General features: G+C 43.2%; 1 protein-coding gene across 5 annotated transcripts in view; it reads right to left on the bottom strand.

Moving 5' to 3' along the window:
• The window catches only part of LOC125452372 (tyrosine-protein kinase Fyn), a 286,773-nt gene that overhangs the window by 60,330 nt on the left and 205,694 nt on the right, over window positions 1-20,749 (bottom strand). For all 5 annotated transcript variants that reach the window (XM_059645214.1, XM_059645210.1, XM_059645213.1 and 2 more), the window contains one exon: window positions 19,425-19,523. In XM_059645214.1, the coding sequence (XP_059501197.1) occupies window positions 19,425-19,523 (99 nt within the window). The remainder of the gene's footprint in view (window positions 1-19,424; window positions 19,524-20,749) is intronic.

Genomic DNA, 20,749 nt, shown 5'->3' with positions numbered 1-20,749 from the left:
CATCAAGAACAAAATTAACAGGATGGCCATTGATAGCTAGCTTCTCTCTCTTCTGGACTGCCTAGTTCCCATAGGAAGGCTTTTGGCAGCTTCTTCAATGGTGGTTCTTATCAAATGCAGGTATCATTTCCAATGGCAGCGAATATTCTGCTGTGCGAACAGCTTGGCTTGAGATACTAGCAATATTTCCACTGTTTTGATATGTATTAGTTCTGCTCATTTTCTGGAAATGACTGACAGTTTCACAAACATCGTATTCCTTAGTGAGGCTGGACATTGTCTCTGACCATAAGATCTTGTGGTCCTACAGCATTGACACTAGCTTTCAGTGTCAAGTATTTGCTTTGTTCTCGGTGTATGCTTCTCATGTGCCTCTTTAGACTGTATGTATCTTATAAGGTGAAAGGGTTTGTTGCATTGTTCAGGTATTGTTGGTCTCCTCCTCACAGAATCTATGAGGCTTTTTAGTTCTTGCTCCCAGCTCGACTTGAATAGCTTCCTTCAAAGTTAAATCTTCCTTGGACCGTAAGAAATCTGACAAAGTTGCATCAAGAATCCCAACAAAAGTGCTGTCCACGGCATCTTTTGGCTACCCAAGAAGTGTAGTTTGCTGGTACTGACTCAACAGACAACAACAGGAAGACACAGCATGCCTGGATACACTGGTCACCATGCCATAAATCAAGAACCTATCAGAGATGACCACCAGACTACATCGACCACTGGGAATCGTGGTAGCACACAAACCCTACAGCTATGCTACAACAACTACAGACAAGAAAAAAGGATCCCATACCCACAACTAACAGGACCAACGTTCTACATTAAATTCCATTTAAGGGCTGTCACAAACACTACTTTGGACAGACCAGGAGAAATCTAGCCATCAGGGTACACGAGCTACCAAGAGACGCGACCAACTATCACTCAGTTCCATACACTCGGTCAAAGAAGGCCACCATTTCGACTGGAATAACGTAACCATCCTAGGTCAAGCCAACCAAAGACACGCACAGAAATTCCTAGAGGCCTGGTGCTCAACCCCGAAGTCCATCAACAAACATGTGGGAATTAGACCCCATTTACCAACCACTACAAAGCAAAACAGAAATGAGGCCAACCTCCACATCAGACCGGACCCACTTAAATAACAAGTGGGACAGACCCACAATGCTTCCTCGGAGGTGTACTGTTACTTAGTATGGTGACAAAACATCGTCAAACTAACCTACCAGCCGGACAAACAAAACAACCACCTCAAAAAATGCTATCTCTTATGAATTTCGATTTCCACTTACATCGTTAATCTTACAGAGGTCGTAGCAAAACTGTTTACAATTCTTCCGGAGACTGACCTCTTCTGTTAAATCTTATTTTTTCAAGAAATTTGTTTATTCTTAAATCAAAATAATTAGCAAAAGCTATGGGGCTTCTTCTGAAGTGTCTGTATTTTCTTTGAAGTTTTATCTATTGGTCATACCATCCACTCTGCCAGTATGTGGTATCTGGTTAAGAGTTGTTTCAGGGAGTTAACTGTCACCATTACCTTCACTTTGTCTGGGGCCTACATAGTGATTAATGGTAGAGGATAAGTTACTATGGAACATCCATAGAGGAGGTACATTTATTGTTTATTGCTCGACAGCAAAATGTACGCACATATTCAGTCCAGCGTAATTACTGCTGTGACCTTTGGGAACAGGTACAGATACATCTGTTTCTTCCAAAAGCTTCTGCATATCCCCTCTTCTTCACCCACACACTGAGTGAGACATCAGCAGAATGGTTGGAGCCCTTGTAACATGAATACTAACCCTTTCAGAGCCATTACACCAAGACATTCCAATTTGTCTCAAGGCAAACGTGAAACAAAATTGCCCCATTGAAGGAGGTATTTGGTAAGCTGAAGAGGTTATGACTGAGTGAAAAGGAGGTTCTAGTGCTAAGGTTGGTGTCAGTCAGTGGCAGCTGAATATGAGCGAGTCAACAATAAGTACAAAATAAAAAGCAGAAGATGCAGAAGCCCCCCTCCTTGTTTTTCTGTGACCATTCGCGGACAGGGTCAATGCACCAAGGCCAATGAGGGATGTCCAGGCCTACAGGTCACACATTTGTCGATGGCCAGAAAAACCAACAAAAGAAGATTGGAGTCCACTTGACGCAGGCCACTCTCACCCAGCCCTAGGCAATATTGGAGTTCCTTGCCCTGGGCCTGTCAGGCCTCTACAACCAACAGGAAGCCAGGAAGGAAAATGTGACCCCCAAGAGCATGTCTGAGGCCTCCCCATCAATGACAGCTTCGTACTTAAGATATCGCTGGCACACTCCGCTCTTAAAAGATTCTGCTTGGCCTGCTGTGTTCACCCAGCTCTACACGTTAATATGAAACAATGATTCCAACCACAGCTCTGATAGACTTGTGCTATTTTGGATGGTGCTGATTAATTCCTGGCAATTGTCTTTCTCTTTAAGATTCTGCTTGGCCTGCTGTGTTCACCCAGCTCTACACGTTGTTATGTGTGTTCAGTTATTTTCCTTTGGTTGTTCAAAGCCTTTTTTTTGGGGTTAATCTAAGATGAATCATCCTGTAACTTGATTAAGTAGCCAACCCAGGAAAATACAAGTTTGATAAATTATGAGATGACTGAATCAGCAGTGAATTAAGAGTGGCAGTGGGCTGTGTGTCGATTGATGATGTAGAACTGTGCAGAGACCAGCGGACATGTGAATAATTTGCCCACAAGATGGCCCCATTTATCAAAATGGGGCTTTTTGGAACTGGAAAACATCCCTGTCTAATGCTTCAGTACAACACAAGCCCAAAACATGTGCATTTTTTGGACAGATGTCAGAATTTTCATTTTCTAAATGATGTGAATCATAGAAGGAGGCATCGGGGAGACAGATATTGTGAATACAGAAGAATGATTTCTGTCCTGTTCTACACCTTCAGCTCACATGTATTACAGAAGGAATGCTGAATACTTGTACAAACAGACACAAACACAGCACTCAAAGAGTCTCATTCTCAATCCAGGATGGCAGAGCTGATTTGGGATCTATCTGATGGGAGATTTTCAATTCCAAGTCTTGAAGCAGTGTGGGGTTTGGAGGGGGATTTTCTAGCCTGCCTCTGGGATTGCGACATATTGTCTTCACTCGTGCTCTCTTTCTCTGCACAGAGCTGGATTTGCCAAACAATTTGCGAGGGCTTCCTCCTCAAATTGTGAGCCTGTTTTGCTATCCGTATCTATACTGAAAAAGCCTCTACTAAAATAATAGGCTTAGCAGCTGGAATTAGGCTTTACAATCACGAACAGTGCTGGGACAATCTGTCCAAAGGCATATACTTCCTCTTTAAAATAAAGAGAAAGACAATTGCCAGGAATTAATCAGCACCATCCAAAATAGCACAAGCCTAACAGTGCTGTGGTTGGAATCATTGTTTCATATTAAAAGTAGGAAAATGTTAGGGTCCAAGATGGATTTACACATTGATATACTTTAAGAATGGTGCTGCAAATATAGTTCCTCTGCTCAGTCTCAGATAGTGAAACAGTTTTGTCTAGGTGTCTAAGCTCCCCCAAAAAGAGACCAATAAATTCAAGGCATTTGTATTAAGAAGATGACAGAAGAAAGTTAGTGGCTATAGGGGTAACGTGTGTTGGAGGTGGAGAATGTTGGAACGGGTCTTTATCAAATTGTTGCAACTGTTATCAGAAGCACAGATTTAATGGAGAGCAGCTGGAAACATGCAGTCCATCGTACCTGCACTGGCTCTCTGAGCACGCTGGCGTTCTGTTCATTCCCCGGACCCCCGCACATTGATTGTTTAGATAGAATGCCTCAAGTGGACCTATCTTCTCCACACTTCCAGACAGTGATCCAAATCCTAACCAATCACTGTGCGAAACGCACTCTTCTCCACCTGGTGTTTGCCGCTTTTGCAAAACACTTTAAAACTGTGCTTGCTCGTTCTCAATCCTTTTAACGAGCAGGAATGTTTTATCCCCCATCTACACTGTCCAGATCCCTCAAGATTTTGGAAACTTCGACTAGACTTTCCCTTAGCCTTCTGCGTCCCAAAGAAAACATACCCAGCTTCTCCTCATAATTGAACATCCTCATCCCTGGGACTATGCTTGTAAACTTCTACCAGACTTTCACCAACGCCATTCACACCCTTCCCAATGTGGGATGTTAGGAACTGTACACAACATTCCAGCTGAGGTCGAAGAGGTGTCCTCTACAGAATTAGCATATCCTCTCTGGTCTTGAAATCTATGTCCGGCCTGGAACCCTGTATGCATTAACATATATACCGAGGTCTCTCTGCTCCTGCACATACTTTAGCACGGGACTCTTTAGAATCGTAGAATCCCCACAGTGCGGATGCAGGCCATTCAGCCCAATGAGTCCACTCTGGCCCTCTGAAGAACATCCCAACCAGACCTGTCCCCCACCTTATCCCTGTAACCCTGCATTTCCCATGTCTAACCCACCTAGCCTGCACATCCCTGGACACTATGGGCAACTTAGCATGACCAATCCATCTAATCTGCACAACCTTAGACTTTTATTTTATATTGTCTCTCAATATTCTTTGTACAAAATGGCACATGTCCATATTAAAGCTGATTGCCTCACTCCACTAGCTTGTCGATGGCTCTTTGAAATCATCTGTCCTCTTCACAGTTTACAATTCTTCCAAGTTTTGTGACATGTGCGACATTAGAGATTGTCTCCTGCACACCAAGATCCCAATCATTAATATTTATCAGGAAAAGTATCACAATTTCGACCTGTGGGGAACTCCACTGCAAACCTTCCTAAGGCCTGGACAATATCCTTTGATCATTTCTCCCTTCGACAGAACAGACGATACAGACACGGTCATCTGGGAGCAAGAATGGAAATGGTCAATGAAGTTAACATAGTGAAAGGAGTTAAGGGGTATTATTTAAAGGTTTAACATTTCTGAAGGTGGGTTAAACACTTCCTTGGGTGCTAAAGAGAGGAAGCAGAAGCTGTAGCCATCCTTTTCCTAGATAATAAAATGTGAAGCTGGATGAACACAGCAGGCCCAGCAGCGTCTCAGGAGCACAAAAGCTGACGTTTCGGGCCTAGACCCTTCATCAGAGAGGGGGATGGGGTGAGGGTTCTGGAATAAATAGGGAGAGGGGGGAGGCGGACCGAAGATGGAGAGAAAAGAAGATAGGTGGAGAGAGTATAGGTGGGGAGGTAGGGAGGGGATAGGTCAGTCCAGGGAAGACGGACAGGTCAAGGAGGTGGGATGAGGTTAGTAGGTAGATGGGGGTGCGGCTTGGGGTGGGAGGAAGGAATGGGTGAGAGGAAGAACAGGTTAGGGAGGCAGAGACAGGTTGGACTGGTTTTGGGATGCAGTGGGTGGAGGGGAAGAGCTGGGCTGGTTGTGTGGTGCAGTTGGGGGAGGGGACGAACTGGGCTGGTTTAGGGATGCAGTAGGGGAAGGGGAGATTTTGAAACTGGTGAAGTCCACATTGATACCATTGGGCTGCAGGGTTCCCAGGCGGAATATGAGTTGCTGTTCCTGCAACCTTCGGGTGGCATCATTGTGGCACTGCAGGAGGTCCATGATGGACATGTCATCTAAAGAATGGGAGGGGGAGTGGAAATGGTTCGCGACTGGGAGGTGCAGTTGTTTTTTGCGAACTGAGCGGAGGTGTTCTGCAAAGCGGTCTCCAAGCCTCCGCTTGGTTTCCCCAATGTAGAGGAAGCCACACCGGGTACAGTGGATGCAGTATACCACATTGGCAGATGTGCAGGTGAACCTCTGCTTGATGTGGAATGTCATCTTGGGGCCTGGGATGGGGGTGAGGGAGGAGGTGTGGGGGCAAGTGTAGCACTTCCTGCGGTTGCAGGGGAAGGTGCCGGGTGTGGTGGGGTTGGAGGGCAGTGTGGAGCGAACAAGGGAGTCACGGAGAGAGTGGTCTCTCCGGAAAGCAGACAGGGGTGGGGATGGAAAAATGTCTTGGGTGGTGGGGTCGGATTGTAGATGGCGGAAGTGTCGGAGGATGATGCGTTGTATCCGGAGGTTGGTGAGGTGGTGTGTGAGAACGAGGGGGATTCTCTTTGGGCGGTTGTGGTGGGGGCGGGGTGTGAGGGATGTGTTGCGGGAAACGCGGGAGACGCGGTCAAGGGCGTTCTCGATAACTGTGGGGGGAAGTTGCCTCTTTGGTTCTGAGTGTTGCGCTGGAGAACATTGAACATTGAACATTGTACCACTGTTTAAAAAGGGATAAATTGATTAATTACAAGTCAGACAACATAATCCTGGGCAAGTAAAAATTATTGGGCAAAAAAAACTCACAAAGGCATGATAAATCTTCACAAAGTCAGGACATTAATCAAAGACTAATGATGAAGTTGTAAAAAGAAGCTCATGTCAGACTAACCCTAAAAAGGAACAGACAGGCCAAAAATTACCATTGGCCCTTAAGAGAATGAGGCTGGAGAAACAGTAATAGGGAACTAGGAACTGGCAAGTGAGTTGAATAAATGCTTTGCACAAGAACGAGGGCGCACAGCCTCAAAATAAGGGGGAGCAGATTTAGGACTGAGTTGAGGAGGAGCCTCTTCATCCAAAGGGTTGTGAATCTGTGGAATTCCCTGCCTAGTGAAGCAGCTGAGTCTACTTTGTTGAATGTTTTTACAGCAAAGATAGATAGTTTTTTGAATAGCAAAGGAATTAAGCGTTATGGTAAGCGGGAGTGCAAGTGGAGCTGAATCCATGAAAAGATCTGCTGTGATCTTATTGAATGGTACAGTAGGCTCAATGGGCCAGATGGCCTACTCCTGCTCCTATTTCCTATGTTCTCATGCAACCCTGATCAAATTTTTTGAGGCAGTAACAAGACGATCGATGTGGGTATCCCAATGAGAAAGAATGATTCCAGGAAAGGGATTAACCAATCATGGCTATCCAAATTGAAAGAAAAGAAACAAACAATGTGGCAGTGATTAGTCATCTGCTGGAGGAATAGGAAAGTTTCAAAAACTAACAAAAAGGTGATCGAAGAAAATATAACGAGGGAGAAGATAAGCTTTGAAGTTAAACTCATAAGTCATATCAAGAGGAGCAGTAAAAGCTTGTTAAAATGTACAAAAAGAAAGAGAGAGGCCAAAGTTAACACAGGCTCTTAAGAGAACGAAGCTGGAGAAAATGTAATGGGGAACCAGGAAATAGCGAGGGAGTTGAATAAATACTTTGTATGAGTCTTCACAGAAGAAAGCACTATTTTTCCAAACTAAATAGTCAAACGGGAAAAGAAGGAGTCGAGATTTTAAAAAAATATCATTGGAGAATAAGTACTAGGCAAACTAATGAGGCTAATGACTGACAGTTCTCTGGGCCTGATGGAATGTATCATATAACGTTAAAGGAAGTAGCTGCAAAGTTTGTAGATGTAGTGGTAGCAATCTTCCAATAATTGTTAGGTTCTGGAAAAATCCCAGAGAATTGGAATACAGTCAACATAACACCTTCACTTGAGAAAGAGGAGACAAAAACGTTAATCTACAGGCTAATCTGTTTAAGATCTGTGATTGGGAAAACATTAGAATCTACTGCAAAGGATGTAACAGCAAGCATTTAGAAATGGGATCAGGCAGAGTCCTCATCGCTTCATATTAATTCATGGTGCATGGACCTCACTGGCCAGGCCAAATGTTATTGCCCTTACCTTGAAGGTCGAATCCTGCCTGACTAATTTACCAGAACTCTTTGAGGAGGTAACAAATGGGGCAGAAGAATGAAGCAGTAGATGTATTATTCTTTGGTTTTATAGAGCCATAGCAACAGACCCTTCAGAGCAACCTGTCCATGCTAACCCAATACCCTAAATTAATCTAGTCCCATTTGCCAGCATCTGACTCACATCCCTCTAAACCCTTCCTATTCCTCTACCTATCCGTATGACTTTTTCAGAAGATGAGGTATGATACAATAGGCTAGTTGACTGGATAAGAGCCCATGGTATTGGAGATAGTATATATCAGCATTAAGGAAAGCACACTGAAGAAATGTTGGGGGTCCCTGTGCAAAATCGCAAAAAGCTTGCATCCAGACTCAGCAGGTCGTAAGCAAGGCCAATGGAATATTCAATATTATTTCAAAGGAAATGGAGTATACAAAGAGGAAGTCTTGCGAAAACTACACAAGGCACTAGTTATACCACTGTTGGAATACTGTGAACAGTTCTGGGTCCCCTTAATGACGGAAAAGTGTAGGGGTGTTGGAGGCAGTCCTGAAGAAGGCTGATCCCAGTTATGGAGGGACTGTCTTAGGGGAAGAGGTTGAACAGGTTGGGCCTGTACTGTTTGGGGTTTAGAAGAATAATAAGCGACATTCTCGAAACGTGATCTTGAGAGGGCTTGACAGAGTAGATGTGGAAGTGTTGTTTTCTCTTGTGGGGAAGTATTGGACAATAGGTCACAATCTCAGAGTAAACGGTCACGTATTTACCAGAGTTGAGGAGAAATTTCTTCTCTTCAAGGATTGTGAATCTATGGAATTCCTTACTGCAGAGTGCCGTCAAGGCTGGATTAAGTATATTTAAGGCTGTGAGTCAGACAGATTTTAAATCAGAAAGGAAATCAAGGGTTATAGGGAAAAGACAGGAACGTGGAGTTCGAGGATAATCAGATGAGCCACAAACACATTGAAATGCAGAGCAGATTCGCTGAGTTGAATGGCCTACTTCTGCTCCTACCTCTCGTGATCTTATGTGTACATAGTAAATTACTGAGAAATGTAGTGAGTGGTGTTTCTGTGGTGTAGTGGTTATTATGTTCACTTCACACGCAAAAGGTCCCTGGTTTGAGACTAGGCAGAAACAGCAGAGTTTGCTTCTTCTTGGGCCGACACAGTGACTCAGTGGTTAGCACTGCTGCTCATAGTGCCAGGGACTCAGCCTCAGGCGACCGTCTGTGTGGAATTTGCACATTCTCCCCGTGTCTGCATGGGTTTCCTCTGGGTGCTCCAGTTTCCTCCCACAGTCCAAAGATGTGCAGGCTAGGTGGATTGGCTGTGCTAAATTCCCTGTAGTATTCAGGGAGGTGCAGATTAGGTAGTCATAAGGGAATTGGTCTGGGTGGGATGCTCTGAGGATCGGTGTGGGCTTGTTGGGCTGAAGGGCCAGTTTTCCACACTGTAGGGACTTGATGATTCCATGAACGTATGGACCTTGGAGTACACCTCCACAAATCCCTTTTTAGCCAAAGCACTGAGTACAGGAGATGAGCTTTCATGGTGGAACAACATAGGACAGTAACTAGACCACAGAAATGAGAAACGAGCAAATGCTGAAAAACACATTTAATATTCAGCCCTTCATGCCTGCTCCACCATTCTAGATAATGGTTCATCATCAACCTCAATGTCATGTTCCTGAGCTATCTCCATATTCCTCAATGTCATTAGTAACTAAAACTCTATCAATCTCTGTCTTGAATATCCTTAATGACTGAGTTTACAGCCGTCGGTGTAAATTCCAAAAATTCACCACCCTTCCAGCAAATAGATTCCTCCTCGTCTTAGTCCTAAATGGGTGTCTTTTATTTTGGACTCAAGTCTGGAGAAACATGTTTTCTGCATCTGCTCTGTCTATCCCTTTCAGAATTTTATAAGTGCCCATCAGATGACCTTACATTTTGCTAAACTCCAGAGAATACAGACACAATCTCCTCAGTCTCTCATCGGAGGCCAGTTCCAGCATCCCAGGCATCAGTCTGGTTTATTCTCTGCTCTATTCCCTTTCTGGAAATGTGTCTTTCTTGGGGCAAGGGGGATCACGACTGTACACAAAACTGTAGGCCCCATAAAACTGATAATCCACGAGGGAAAACGGGTAAAAACTTGTGGCTGTAAGAGCTACTCTTTTTTTGAAGCATTTTCAGCGTTTAAGCTGATTTCCTCAAATTCTAAGAGCAGTAATTACTGTTTTAAAAGCTGTTGCATTGTTTTGGAACTTTGGGAAAGAAAACATCAAAGCCATGGCACTTTAAAACAGGAGGAAGAGAGACAAAGGCAGTGTACTGTGGTGGGGAGTGAATCAATGGAGAAAGAAACCTACAGCAGTGAACTACTTCTGCTGTTTGATTTCAAGTACCTCTGGATGGCAGAATTTGTCTAAGAAAAATAAATAAGCAGCGAAATTCACAGCTGACGTTGGGGAAAACTGTAAGGGGAGATCACAGCTGGGGAGTAGCTATGTGGCTAGTGTCTCTTATTGGTAAATCCACAATAGTGAGCAGAGTGGGTTCTTTTTGATAATGTGTTTTTTTTTCAACCTAAGGGGCAACTTTTTCACGCAGAGGATGTGCTGCCAGACGAAGTGGTGGAGGCTGGTACAATTACAGCATCTAAAAGGCATCAGGATGGGCATATGAATAGGTAGGTTTTAGAAGGATATGGGTCAAATGCTGGAAAATGGAACTAGATTTATATAGGACATCTGGTTGGCATGGATAAGTTGGATCAAAGGGTCTGTTTCTATGCTGTATATCTTTAAGACTCTATGAGTGTATAACTGAGACAGAACATCTCTGTTCCTGTACTCAAATCATCTTGCGATAGAGGCTAACATACCATGTGACATCTGAATGGCTTTGCTGCACCTTGATGTCAGCTTTCAGGGATTCATGAAGGAGGACAGCTTGGTCAACACTCTCCAATCTCCCATCATTTAAGAAAAACAAAACTCTGCATCTTTCTTCCTTCCCTCAAAGTGGACCACCTCATATTAATCCACATTATAGTCCATCTGCCATGCTGTTCCCCGACTTACTCAGCCTATTTAAATCCCCCTGAAGCTTCTTCACATCCTCCTCATAACTCTCATTCCCACCAACTTTTTGTGTCATTTGCCAACTTGGAAATACAATTGATCTCCAAATCATTGATATAAATTGTTCGGGGCTCTAACACTACTCCTGCCATGAATGAGCACAAACAGATAGACTTTAAAAACTGTGCTCATAAAATAACAAGTTTTAAAGCAAAATTTAAAGCAAAATACTCTAAGATTTGATTAATACATTTTATAAACATAAAAAAATTTCTGCTAACCAAAATATTTTTTATTCATTCACGGGATAAGGGTGTCACTGGCTGGGCCAGCATTTATTTCCCACCCCTAATTGCCCAGAGGGCAGTTCAGAGTCAAGCACAATGCTGTAGGTCTGGAGTCACATGTAGGCCAGACCCAGTAAGGATGACGAGTGAACCAGAATCGGCAATGATTTCGTGGTCATTATCAGACTGTTGATTCCAGATTCTTTCAAATTGGAATCAAATTTCACCACCTGCCGTGGATTAAATGTCCAGAGATAACAACACTATGCCATCACCTCCTCGATAGGGTGATAGTATTGAATCCCTTTGCACATTTAACAAAAAAAAATTCAAAACCTTCTAAAGGAATCTAGATGCATCCTTGCAACCAAACATTCCAGCTTAATTTCTGGAACTTTCTTGAAGGACAGCTGGGATTAGGGAATTATTGTATCCTGGAGTGTGCAACCAGTTTTGTTGACAAGGCTTGTTTCCAGTGCAAAGCCTTTTTCTAAAAATAAAGCAATAAAATCTCAAACCACACTGAATGCAATTTGTGCTTAAAACTCCCCAATTTTGTTGTTATCAGGCAAATTCCACCGATACCACCAGTGTACGTAAGCCGAAACCCAAAGTACTTTACACTACCTTTCATTTTAACAAAAACGTTTGTTAAAATTGGATTGTTGAAAAGGGCCACTAAATTATTGAGATGTGTGCGATAAATGGCATATGACAAAGTGAAAGCCTTCAAATTTATTTCCACCTATTTATCCAAACGTCTGAGTAAGATGTCTGTATAAAATGTCAGCAACTCAACCAACATTGAAGGTACATGCAACCCATTTCACTCTCAATATAAAGATGATTGGAAAAGCATCTTAAGGCTTTAAGATCCTAACTTGTGTGCAAATTCATGCATGTTACTGTTGCATTTGACCTACTTCAGTGCATCCAAAATGATTTCTGCAATTCATTATAGATCTGTAGAGCACAAGTGAAACAGCACCCTTGGCTTTAGTGTCAACCTTTTCTATCTCCACAAATCAACACACACCTCGGGCCCTACAGATCCCCCGTGCTGCCTGCTGCCAGTCAACAGCAATGAGAAAGATAGAGGGTTAGGTGACTGGGAGCTGGTGTTGTCATAGTTAGTGCCAAATACTTAGATTTGAGATGGTCTGTTTATGTGCAGCAATAACTTGTCAATATGTTTTGCAGAAGGTTGGGCTGCATTTAAAATTTAAGCTCTAGGTCACCTCTCATATCTCAAGTCCCTCAACCGATCTTGTGGGCTATGAGTGACATAGGGACTGTGTAATGTTATTTCTGATGACATTGGCAAAAGGGTGACACATAAGCGAAAAAAAAAACACTGCTTTATAGTGCTGAATTAGGATCCAACAGAAATGATGCAGCAATTTAAATGGAATTAATGATGTTCAGTCCACTCAGATTTAGGTTAACATTTATCACATTTACCACAGCTGTACAAGGTTAATGGAGCTGGGAGTGTCTGCCAATGACCATCATATTTTACAAACAAGGAATAAAAGAAGAGTTTGTTAAGGCAAGTCTCATCTCGAGATTTATTTGTGAGTTGAATCCACTGGTGTTGTAGTGCACATTTTTACTAGTGTGACCACAATATAGTAACGTTCGAATGTTATCCTGGCTAATGCAGCAATTTTAGATTATCCAAAACTCTGCTATTAGTCTCCTGTCTTACATCATATCCTCCTCACTAAACTACACTGGCTTCTGCACTGTCAATCTTACTAATCCTTTCTCCTTAAGCCTTAACTTTTCCCAGCTTATGATGAGCCCCTTTCTCCTCAAACTTTCAATTTGTCCAACCTTGATCTTTTGATCATCTTCCACCCTTTACCACCTGTTTCCCGAACACACATGCATTTTGGTGATCTATTCTCCACTCTCTGCACTCCCTTATTAAAGCCTTTTGCCTCTCATCCCACACCCCACCCAATGCCCCTTTAGGACCTAAGTTACGCCTTCCTGTTTGGCCAAATGTTCAATCATCCCTCCTTATCTCTTCTACCAGGACTTGCCATGTGTTTCCCGTACACTTCAGTGAAATACACTGTGATGTTTTTTTCTTTGTTATAGTTTCAGTGTAGGTCTAGCAGCGTCAGCAAATCTGCTGAAAGTCTCAATATAGCTACTGGAGTCATCTCTGAACAGAGGTGCACCTTTAAATTTAGGGAAAATAGGGCCATTGGGAAATTAACAAACGAGAGACTACACAATTCTCACCTTAAACCTATTGAACAGTATGGAATAATATTATTTGCACTGGTGAGTGGCTTAAAGCAATAAACCCTCAACTGGATATCCTTTGAGAATTCAACAAGTTAAACTTTTAGAAAAAAATACAAAATTGTGAATGAACAACAACGTCATAACTGGTTTTGCTCAATTTTATTTGTCCCATTTGTAATATTTTTACTTAAATAGAGAATACTCATAGCCTTATGGCAGGGACCTCAGATAACTCATGCATTGAATAAAAGCACACATGGTATTACTCTATAGAGGCACAGCCCATCACCCTGTCTCGTTTCACCTTCTGTAAGGTAGGGACACATTCTCTTTTATATTGGGTATTGTCACCCTTCCGAATCAGTCCCTTCCAGAGATGTATCGAAACTTTCAATGCTTGGATTTAAAAAAGAAATTTCTCCAAGAATAAAAGGGACAAAACAAAAACAAGAAAAAAAGATAATCACATCCTTTAAAAGGAAAGATTTTGTCCCTGCCTAAGCTCCCTTGTTCCAAATGTCTCTGCTAAAAGATACAGTACCCTCACCCCAACATGAGAAACTGTAGTGCACAATCTAAAAAGGCTAAATCTTCCTTGAAACATTGAGAGGCAGCATTGGCGGTAGATACAACTGACATCTTAAATCGACCAGCATCCTAATCTCAGCAGGATTGTGAATGTGCTTTCAGATGCTGCCATGTTATAACATCCAGATGACAGTAGTATGTAGTCAGCAAGGCAGATGCAGATCGACCAGCTCATCTTGTCAGGAGGCTTTCAAGCTGAACAAGAGGTCTTTGGAATGAACTGGCTTTAAATTAGGTTAAATTTACGGACTGATTGCAAAGTGCTAACAGTTGGTATTCACTATTAGAACATAGAACATAGAACAGTACAGCACAGAACAGGCCCTTCAGCCCACAATGTTGTGCCGACCATTGATCCTCATGTATGCACCCTCAAATTTCTGTGACCATATGCATGTCCAGCAGTCTCTTAAATGACCCCAATGACCTTGCTTCCACAACTGCTGCTGGCAACGCATTCCATGCTCTCACAACTCTGTGTAAAGAACCCGCCCTGACATACTTTCCACCAACCAGCTTAAAACTATGACCCCTCGTGCTAGCCATTTCTGCCCTGGGAAATAGTCTCTGGCTATCAATGCTAAAAATTTAAATAAAAACATAACATGAGCCAGAACTGCTTTTAAAGTGCCCATGTCACTCTCATGCAGTGGACATTACGAGATCAGTAACCACAAGGGCACAATGTCACACCGTCAGTAATTGTGCTTGTTGTTACTATTCTCTCCTGTCACCCATTATGCTTCTTCTGACGTTCCTGGATTTTTGAGGCCTGGGCATCTTGTTCTGAATTGGCACGGAGAGGTTAGGTACTGACCTTTCTGCTGACCCATGCACTGCCTCTTCTCAATGAAGCCCAGAACTGGACAGATCAAAGTTGGGTTTGGGTTCTAATTGTTTTTTAAACCTCTTCAGAGGACTCTAACATCTCTGGGAGATTACAATACTCCTCTGCCTTACACCCTGGTGTGTTTCAACAAGCTCTGGTTTTGTATGGCTGACTGTAGCTCTGTTTGAAGAGGGGTCAGGGACCTGCCTCGTAAGTCACACTCAAATGTCTGATACCTGCCAGCATTTATTGCCTGTCCCTAGTTGCCCCTTGAGAAGGTGGTGGTGAGCTGCCTTCTTGAACCGCTGCAGTCCCCCTGCCTTGGGTAGACCACAATGCCATTGATTGGTGTTGGAGGTGGGGAGAGATAGTGTGGAATTCCAGGATTTTGATCTAGTGACAGTGAAGGAAAGGTGATATGTTTCCAAGTCAGGTTGGTGAGTGGCTTGGAGGCGATCTTGCAGGGGTGGTGTTCCTATGTACATGCTGCCCTTGTCCTTATGGATGGGAGTGGTCATGGGTTTGGAAGGTGCTGTCGATAAGATCTATATGCATCCATTCACCAAGGCTCCATGAAGTGGTAGGCCATAGCCAAAGATCAATGTGCACTGCATTTGCGAATTTGGGTTTTGTAAATTTAAGTGTTGAGTATGAAAGGGACATTGCACTGAACCTTTAGAAAGCTTTCGTCAGGCCACAAGTGGATCATTGTATCCGTTCTTGGGCACCACACTTCAGGAAAGATGTGAGATTCCTTGAGACAACGCAGAGTAGACTGACCAGAATGGTTACAGGGATGGGGGATCTTGACCTCCACGTTCAGTTGGTGATGTTCTCCTTGGAGCAAAGTAAGTTGAACGTAGATTTTATAAAAGTTTACAAGGCAATGACAGTTTTGAATAAGGTAGACAAAGAAAAGCTGCTTCAATAGCTAAAGGTGCCATGACCAGATTTAGGATTTTCACAAAACAACTGGAGGGACAACTTTCTTTTGCCCAGAAACTTGCTACTCGTGCTACTCGGGAAAGTGGGAACAGGGATGGGAAAGGATTTCAAAATGAAAACTAAGTGAGGTCCTGAGGGGAGTAAACTTTTAGGTCTATGAGGATAGTATATGATATTGGTGCTAACCATATTGCTGTACAGAGAGCTGAACATAGACCCGAAGGGCTGGAAGATCTCCTTCTGTGCCATGATAACTCTATGTCCAATTCCACAAAAGGAAGAGCACTATCTCTGACCCTGGGGGAACTAGCTGGGTGGTAATGAATACATCACCATTTTCATTGCCACTTTACAGTAAGTGCTGGTGATGACTAAATAACTAATCCAGCATTATGTAGATATGCATAATTCCATACATTTACATGCAATTAATATCTGCCGCTGTCATGCATTAGATATTGGTTAAGAAGAAAGGACAATATTTTCAACAGCAGCTTTCAACTCATTTTCCCAACATTTCCGTAGAAGACAGTCCTTTGGCAGTTCATTGCTGTCTCTGTCTGACACACAGAGTTATACAGCATGGAAACACAGTCTTTGGTCCAACTTGTCCATGCCATACGGGTTTCCTAAACTAAATCTTGTGTTTGTCCCACATCGCTCTAAACCTTTCCTATCCATGGCCTGACCCAAATGCCTTTTAAATGTTGTAACTGTAATGGCACATACCACTTCCTCTGGCAACTCATTCTGTACACACACAATCCACTGCATGAAAAAGTTTCCCCTTAGAAATCGTCGCCCCTCTCACCTTAATCCTATGCCCTCTAGTTTTTGACTCCCCTACCCTGGTAAAAGATCTTGGCTACTCACCCTATCCCTGCCCCTCATGATGTTATAAACCTCTAAAAGGTCATGCTTTAGCTTCTGGAGCTCCAGGGGATCAAAACTAGAGTTTGTTCGGAGAGGCTAAAACAGATTCATTTTTAGAAAGTTGTGATTCTTGCTCCAAGAAACAAGAAAACCAGAATGTGCCTCTACCTGTCAAGAGACTACTGTGTTCTTAATGAACCACAAACCCTGAAGAAACTTCCAGCATTGCGAGGTAACATTGTCACAGATGCCATCAGTTAGATTTTATGAAGGTTCAATCAAAGAAATGACAAGAATAACATAGCTACCATTGACGAGATCCCTTTTAAACAGGTCTGTCTTATTTTAAAGGCATTCACATCTACATCAAACAAGAAACACAAATCTGTGGCCTCGGTTAAAGGATAAGCTTGGCGTTGAGCCACTGGCCCTTACTAGACAAATGGCTGCATTCCAATTTGCTCAGGGTAAGAGGAATCAGAAAGACTTACAGAATGCACAATGAGAATGTTGACCCAGAAACAAACATATAGTTTTCCTTCTATTAGGCCAATTGTCCTATGGGGTGGCACGGTGGCTCAGTGGTTAGCACTGATGCCTCACAGCACCAGGGACCCGGGTTCGATTTCACCCTCAGGTGACTGTCTGTGTGGAGTTTGCACATTCTTCGCATGTCAGGTGCTCTGGTTTCCTCCCACAGGCCAAAGACAAGCAAGTTAGGTGGATTGGCCATGGGAAACGCTGTGATAGAGTATGGGGATGGGTCTGGGTAGACTGACCTTTGGAGCGTTGGTGTGGACTCAATGGGCCAAATGGATTGTGGATTTCCCATCTCCACTTTTTACATTGACTAGGAAATGTGAGGTCCAAAACTGCCAAACTTTCTTTAAAAGAAAAGTACTTAAAATACCCATAGAAACATTGAAAACAGCAGCAGAAGAAGGTCATTTGGTGTCTTAAAGTCGTAGAGATACATGGCACAGAAAGAGATCTTTGGTCCAACGCATCCAGGCCAGCCAGTTACCCTAAATTAATCCAGTCACATTTGCCAACGTTTGGGCCATATCCCTCTAAGCCCTTCCCATTTATCTATCTATCCAGATGCCTTTTAAATGCTGTAATTATTCCAGCCTCTACCACTTCCTCTGACGGCTCATTCCATACACACACCACCCTCTACATGAAAAAGTTGACCCTTAGGTCCCTTTTAAATCTTCCGCTCTCACCCTCTAGATGTGGACTCCCTCACCTTGGGGAAAAGTCCTTGCTTATTTACCCTATCCAGGCCCCTTGTGATTTGATAAACCTCCATAAGGTCACCCCTCAGCCTCCGACACTCAAGGCAAAATAGTCCCAGTCTATTTAGCATCTCCCTATAGCTCAAATCCTCCAACCCTGGAAACATTCTTGTAAATCTTTTCTGAACCTTTTAAAGTTTCACAACATCCTTCCTACAGCAGGGAAGCCAGAATTGCACACAGTATTCCAATAGAGATCTAACCAATGTCCTGTACAGCCGCAGCATGACCTTCCAACTCCTATACTCAACGCACTGACCAAGAAATGCAAGCATACCAAATGCCTTCTTCACTACCCTATCTACCTGTGACTCCATTTTCAAGGAACTATGAACCTGCACTCCAAGGTCTCTTCGTTCAACAACACTCCCCAGGGCCCTACCATTAAGAGTACAGGTTCTGCCCTGATTTTCCTTTCCAAAATGCAGCACCTCACATTTATCTAAATTAAACTCCATTTGCCATCCCTTGGCCCACAGGACCTGTGATCAAGGTCCTGTTATACTCTGAGGTAACATTTTTTGCTGTCCACCACACCTCCAAGTTTAGTGTCATCTGCAATCTTCCCGACCATGCCTCCCACATTCACATTCAAATCATTTATATAAATGACAAAAAGCAGTGGACCCAGCACCAATTCTTGTGGCATACCACCGGTCACAGGCCTCCAGTCTGAAAAGCAACCCTCCACCACCATCCTCTGTCTTCTGCCTTTGAGCCAGTTCAATATGCAAATTCCTAGCTCTTCCTGTATTTCTTGTGATCTAACCTTGCTGACCAGTCTATCATGAAGAACTTTGTCAAATGCCTTACTGAAGTCCTTGTAGATCACATTCACCGCTCTGCTCTCACCAACTTTCTTCATTACTTCTTTAAAACACTCAATCAAGTTCATGAGAAAGTAGGAACTGCCAATGCTGGAGAATCTGAGATAACAAGGTGGAGAGCTCAATGAACACAGCAGGCCAATCAAGTTCGTGAGACATGATTTCCCACGCACAGAGCAATGATGATTATCTTAATAGTTCTTGCCTTTTCAAATATATGTGAATCCTGTCCCTCAGGATTCCCTGCAACAACTTGCCCATCACCAATGGCAGGCTCACTAGTTAATAGTTCCCTGGTTTTTCCCTACCACCTTTCTTAAGTAGTGGCACCATGTTAGCCAACCTCCAGTCTTCCAGTCCCTCACCTGTGACTATCCATGATACAAATATCTCAGCAAGGAGCCCAGTAATCACTTCTCTTGCTTCCCACAGCATTCTAGGGTGCACATAATCAGGTCCTGGGGATTATACCCACCTTTATGCATTTTAAGACGTCCAGCACCTCTTCCTCTGTAATTTGGACATATTTCAACAGGCCGCTCTTCATACTTCAATCGTCTCATCGCAGGAATTGGTCTGGCCTCAAGATGTCTCTGCCCTTATTGCTCACAGAAATGCCCCTGGGGATTAATGTTTACTCCCAGAGAGCACTAATTAAGGAATCTTTCAGATGAAAGTAAAGTCATACTTACTCCTCTGCCTGGATGGAGTCAACTGGAGCCACGTAATTGCTGGGAATGTATCCCGTACCTCCAGACTGTAAGGATCGGGCTTCCCACCAATCTCCCTCTCTGCAAATATAAACAGAAATATCGGAACATCAAACACTTGGTTCCTTTCAGACCCATGAAGCATTCAACAAAGTGATCACTGATTGTAACAACAGAACTGCTGATGATTCTTTGACTTTGTACCATGGACCAAGGGGGTAAAAATACTGTGCCATGTATCCATATACCTCAAACCTGTTTGTTTGTATTGTGTGTGTATTCTCAATTACTTGAGTGTCCTGTTTTACTAAAATGATTCTGAGGTTTATTGGCTTCTCTTAGGCACATCAAAGCTAGGATTACCGTGATGCGATGCTGCATTTGAAAGTCTATGCTCAACTGAGATTAGGGTTTTCAAAGGCAGAGGCAGCTGGGCAGAGTAGATCAGCTGTTCCTGCTTGTAAAAGGATCGCGAACCGGGGGCAGAGATTAAAGTGATTTGCAAACGCAGCAAATGCAAGGTAACAAAAAAAAGAGACTGTTTTAGCAAGTAGTTAGGGTCTGGAATGCAAGGCCTGGAAATGTCCTGGGGGGCACCTTCAATCGAGGCTTTGGAAGGCTATTTAAAAAAAGAAAGAATTTGCAAGGATAAGGGAGAACGGCAAGAGACTGGTACAAAGTCATGATGCTCATTTGGCAAGCTGATGCAGACACAAAGGGCTGAATGGCCTCCTCCTGTGCTGTCATTTCTGTGATTCTGTAAGAACCAGCACACTACCATACAGTAGCAACTTTCCAGAGCATTTACAGCTGAAACCAACAGCAAGCTGCTGGCTCGTTGAACAGCATCATAAGCCGTTGTGAAATTATTGCATTGATTTTTGTTTTCATTCAAACAGTGGGTAGGGTATGTGCATGATAGATTGGTAAATTTTGAGAGAGTGAGTGAGATAGGGAGAAAGAGAGAGAGACATAGAGAGAGAGACAGCGAGAGAGACAGCGAGAGAGACAGAGAGAGTGATAGACACACACACACACACACACACACACACACACACACACACACACACACACACACACAGACACACAGACACACACACACACACACACACAAAAACCCTTATAAACAATGCTGTTCACAATGGACTTGCTAGAGCGTTCTCAAAATGAACTGAAGTGGGTGGAGAAGATGTTCTGAACAGCGACACTTTGTTGGTGTGGGTGGAACAGAACCTGTTAAATACATGGCAACCTGCACTTATATCCAGCATCCACTTGGAGGACATGTAATGGGGAAATGTGGTATC

Source organism: Stegostoma tigrinum, chromosome 4 (assembly GCF_030684315.1).
Source record: "Stegostoma tigrinum isolate sSteTig4 chromosome 4, sSteTig4.hap1, whole genome shotgun sequence".
In the NCBI taxonomy this organism is placed as follows: Eukaryota; Metazoa; Chordata; class Chondrichthyes; order Orectolobiformes; family Stegostomatidae; genus Stegostoma; species Stegostoma tigrinum.
This window is presented reverse-complemented; position numbering and strand designations above follow the sequence as displayed.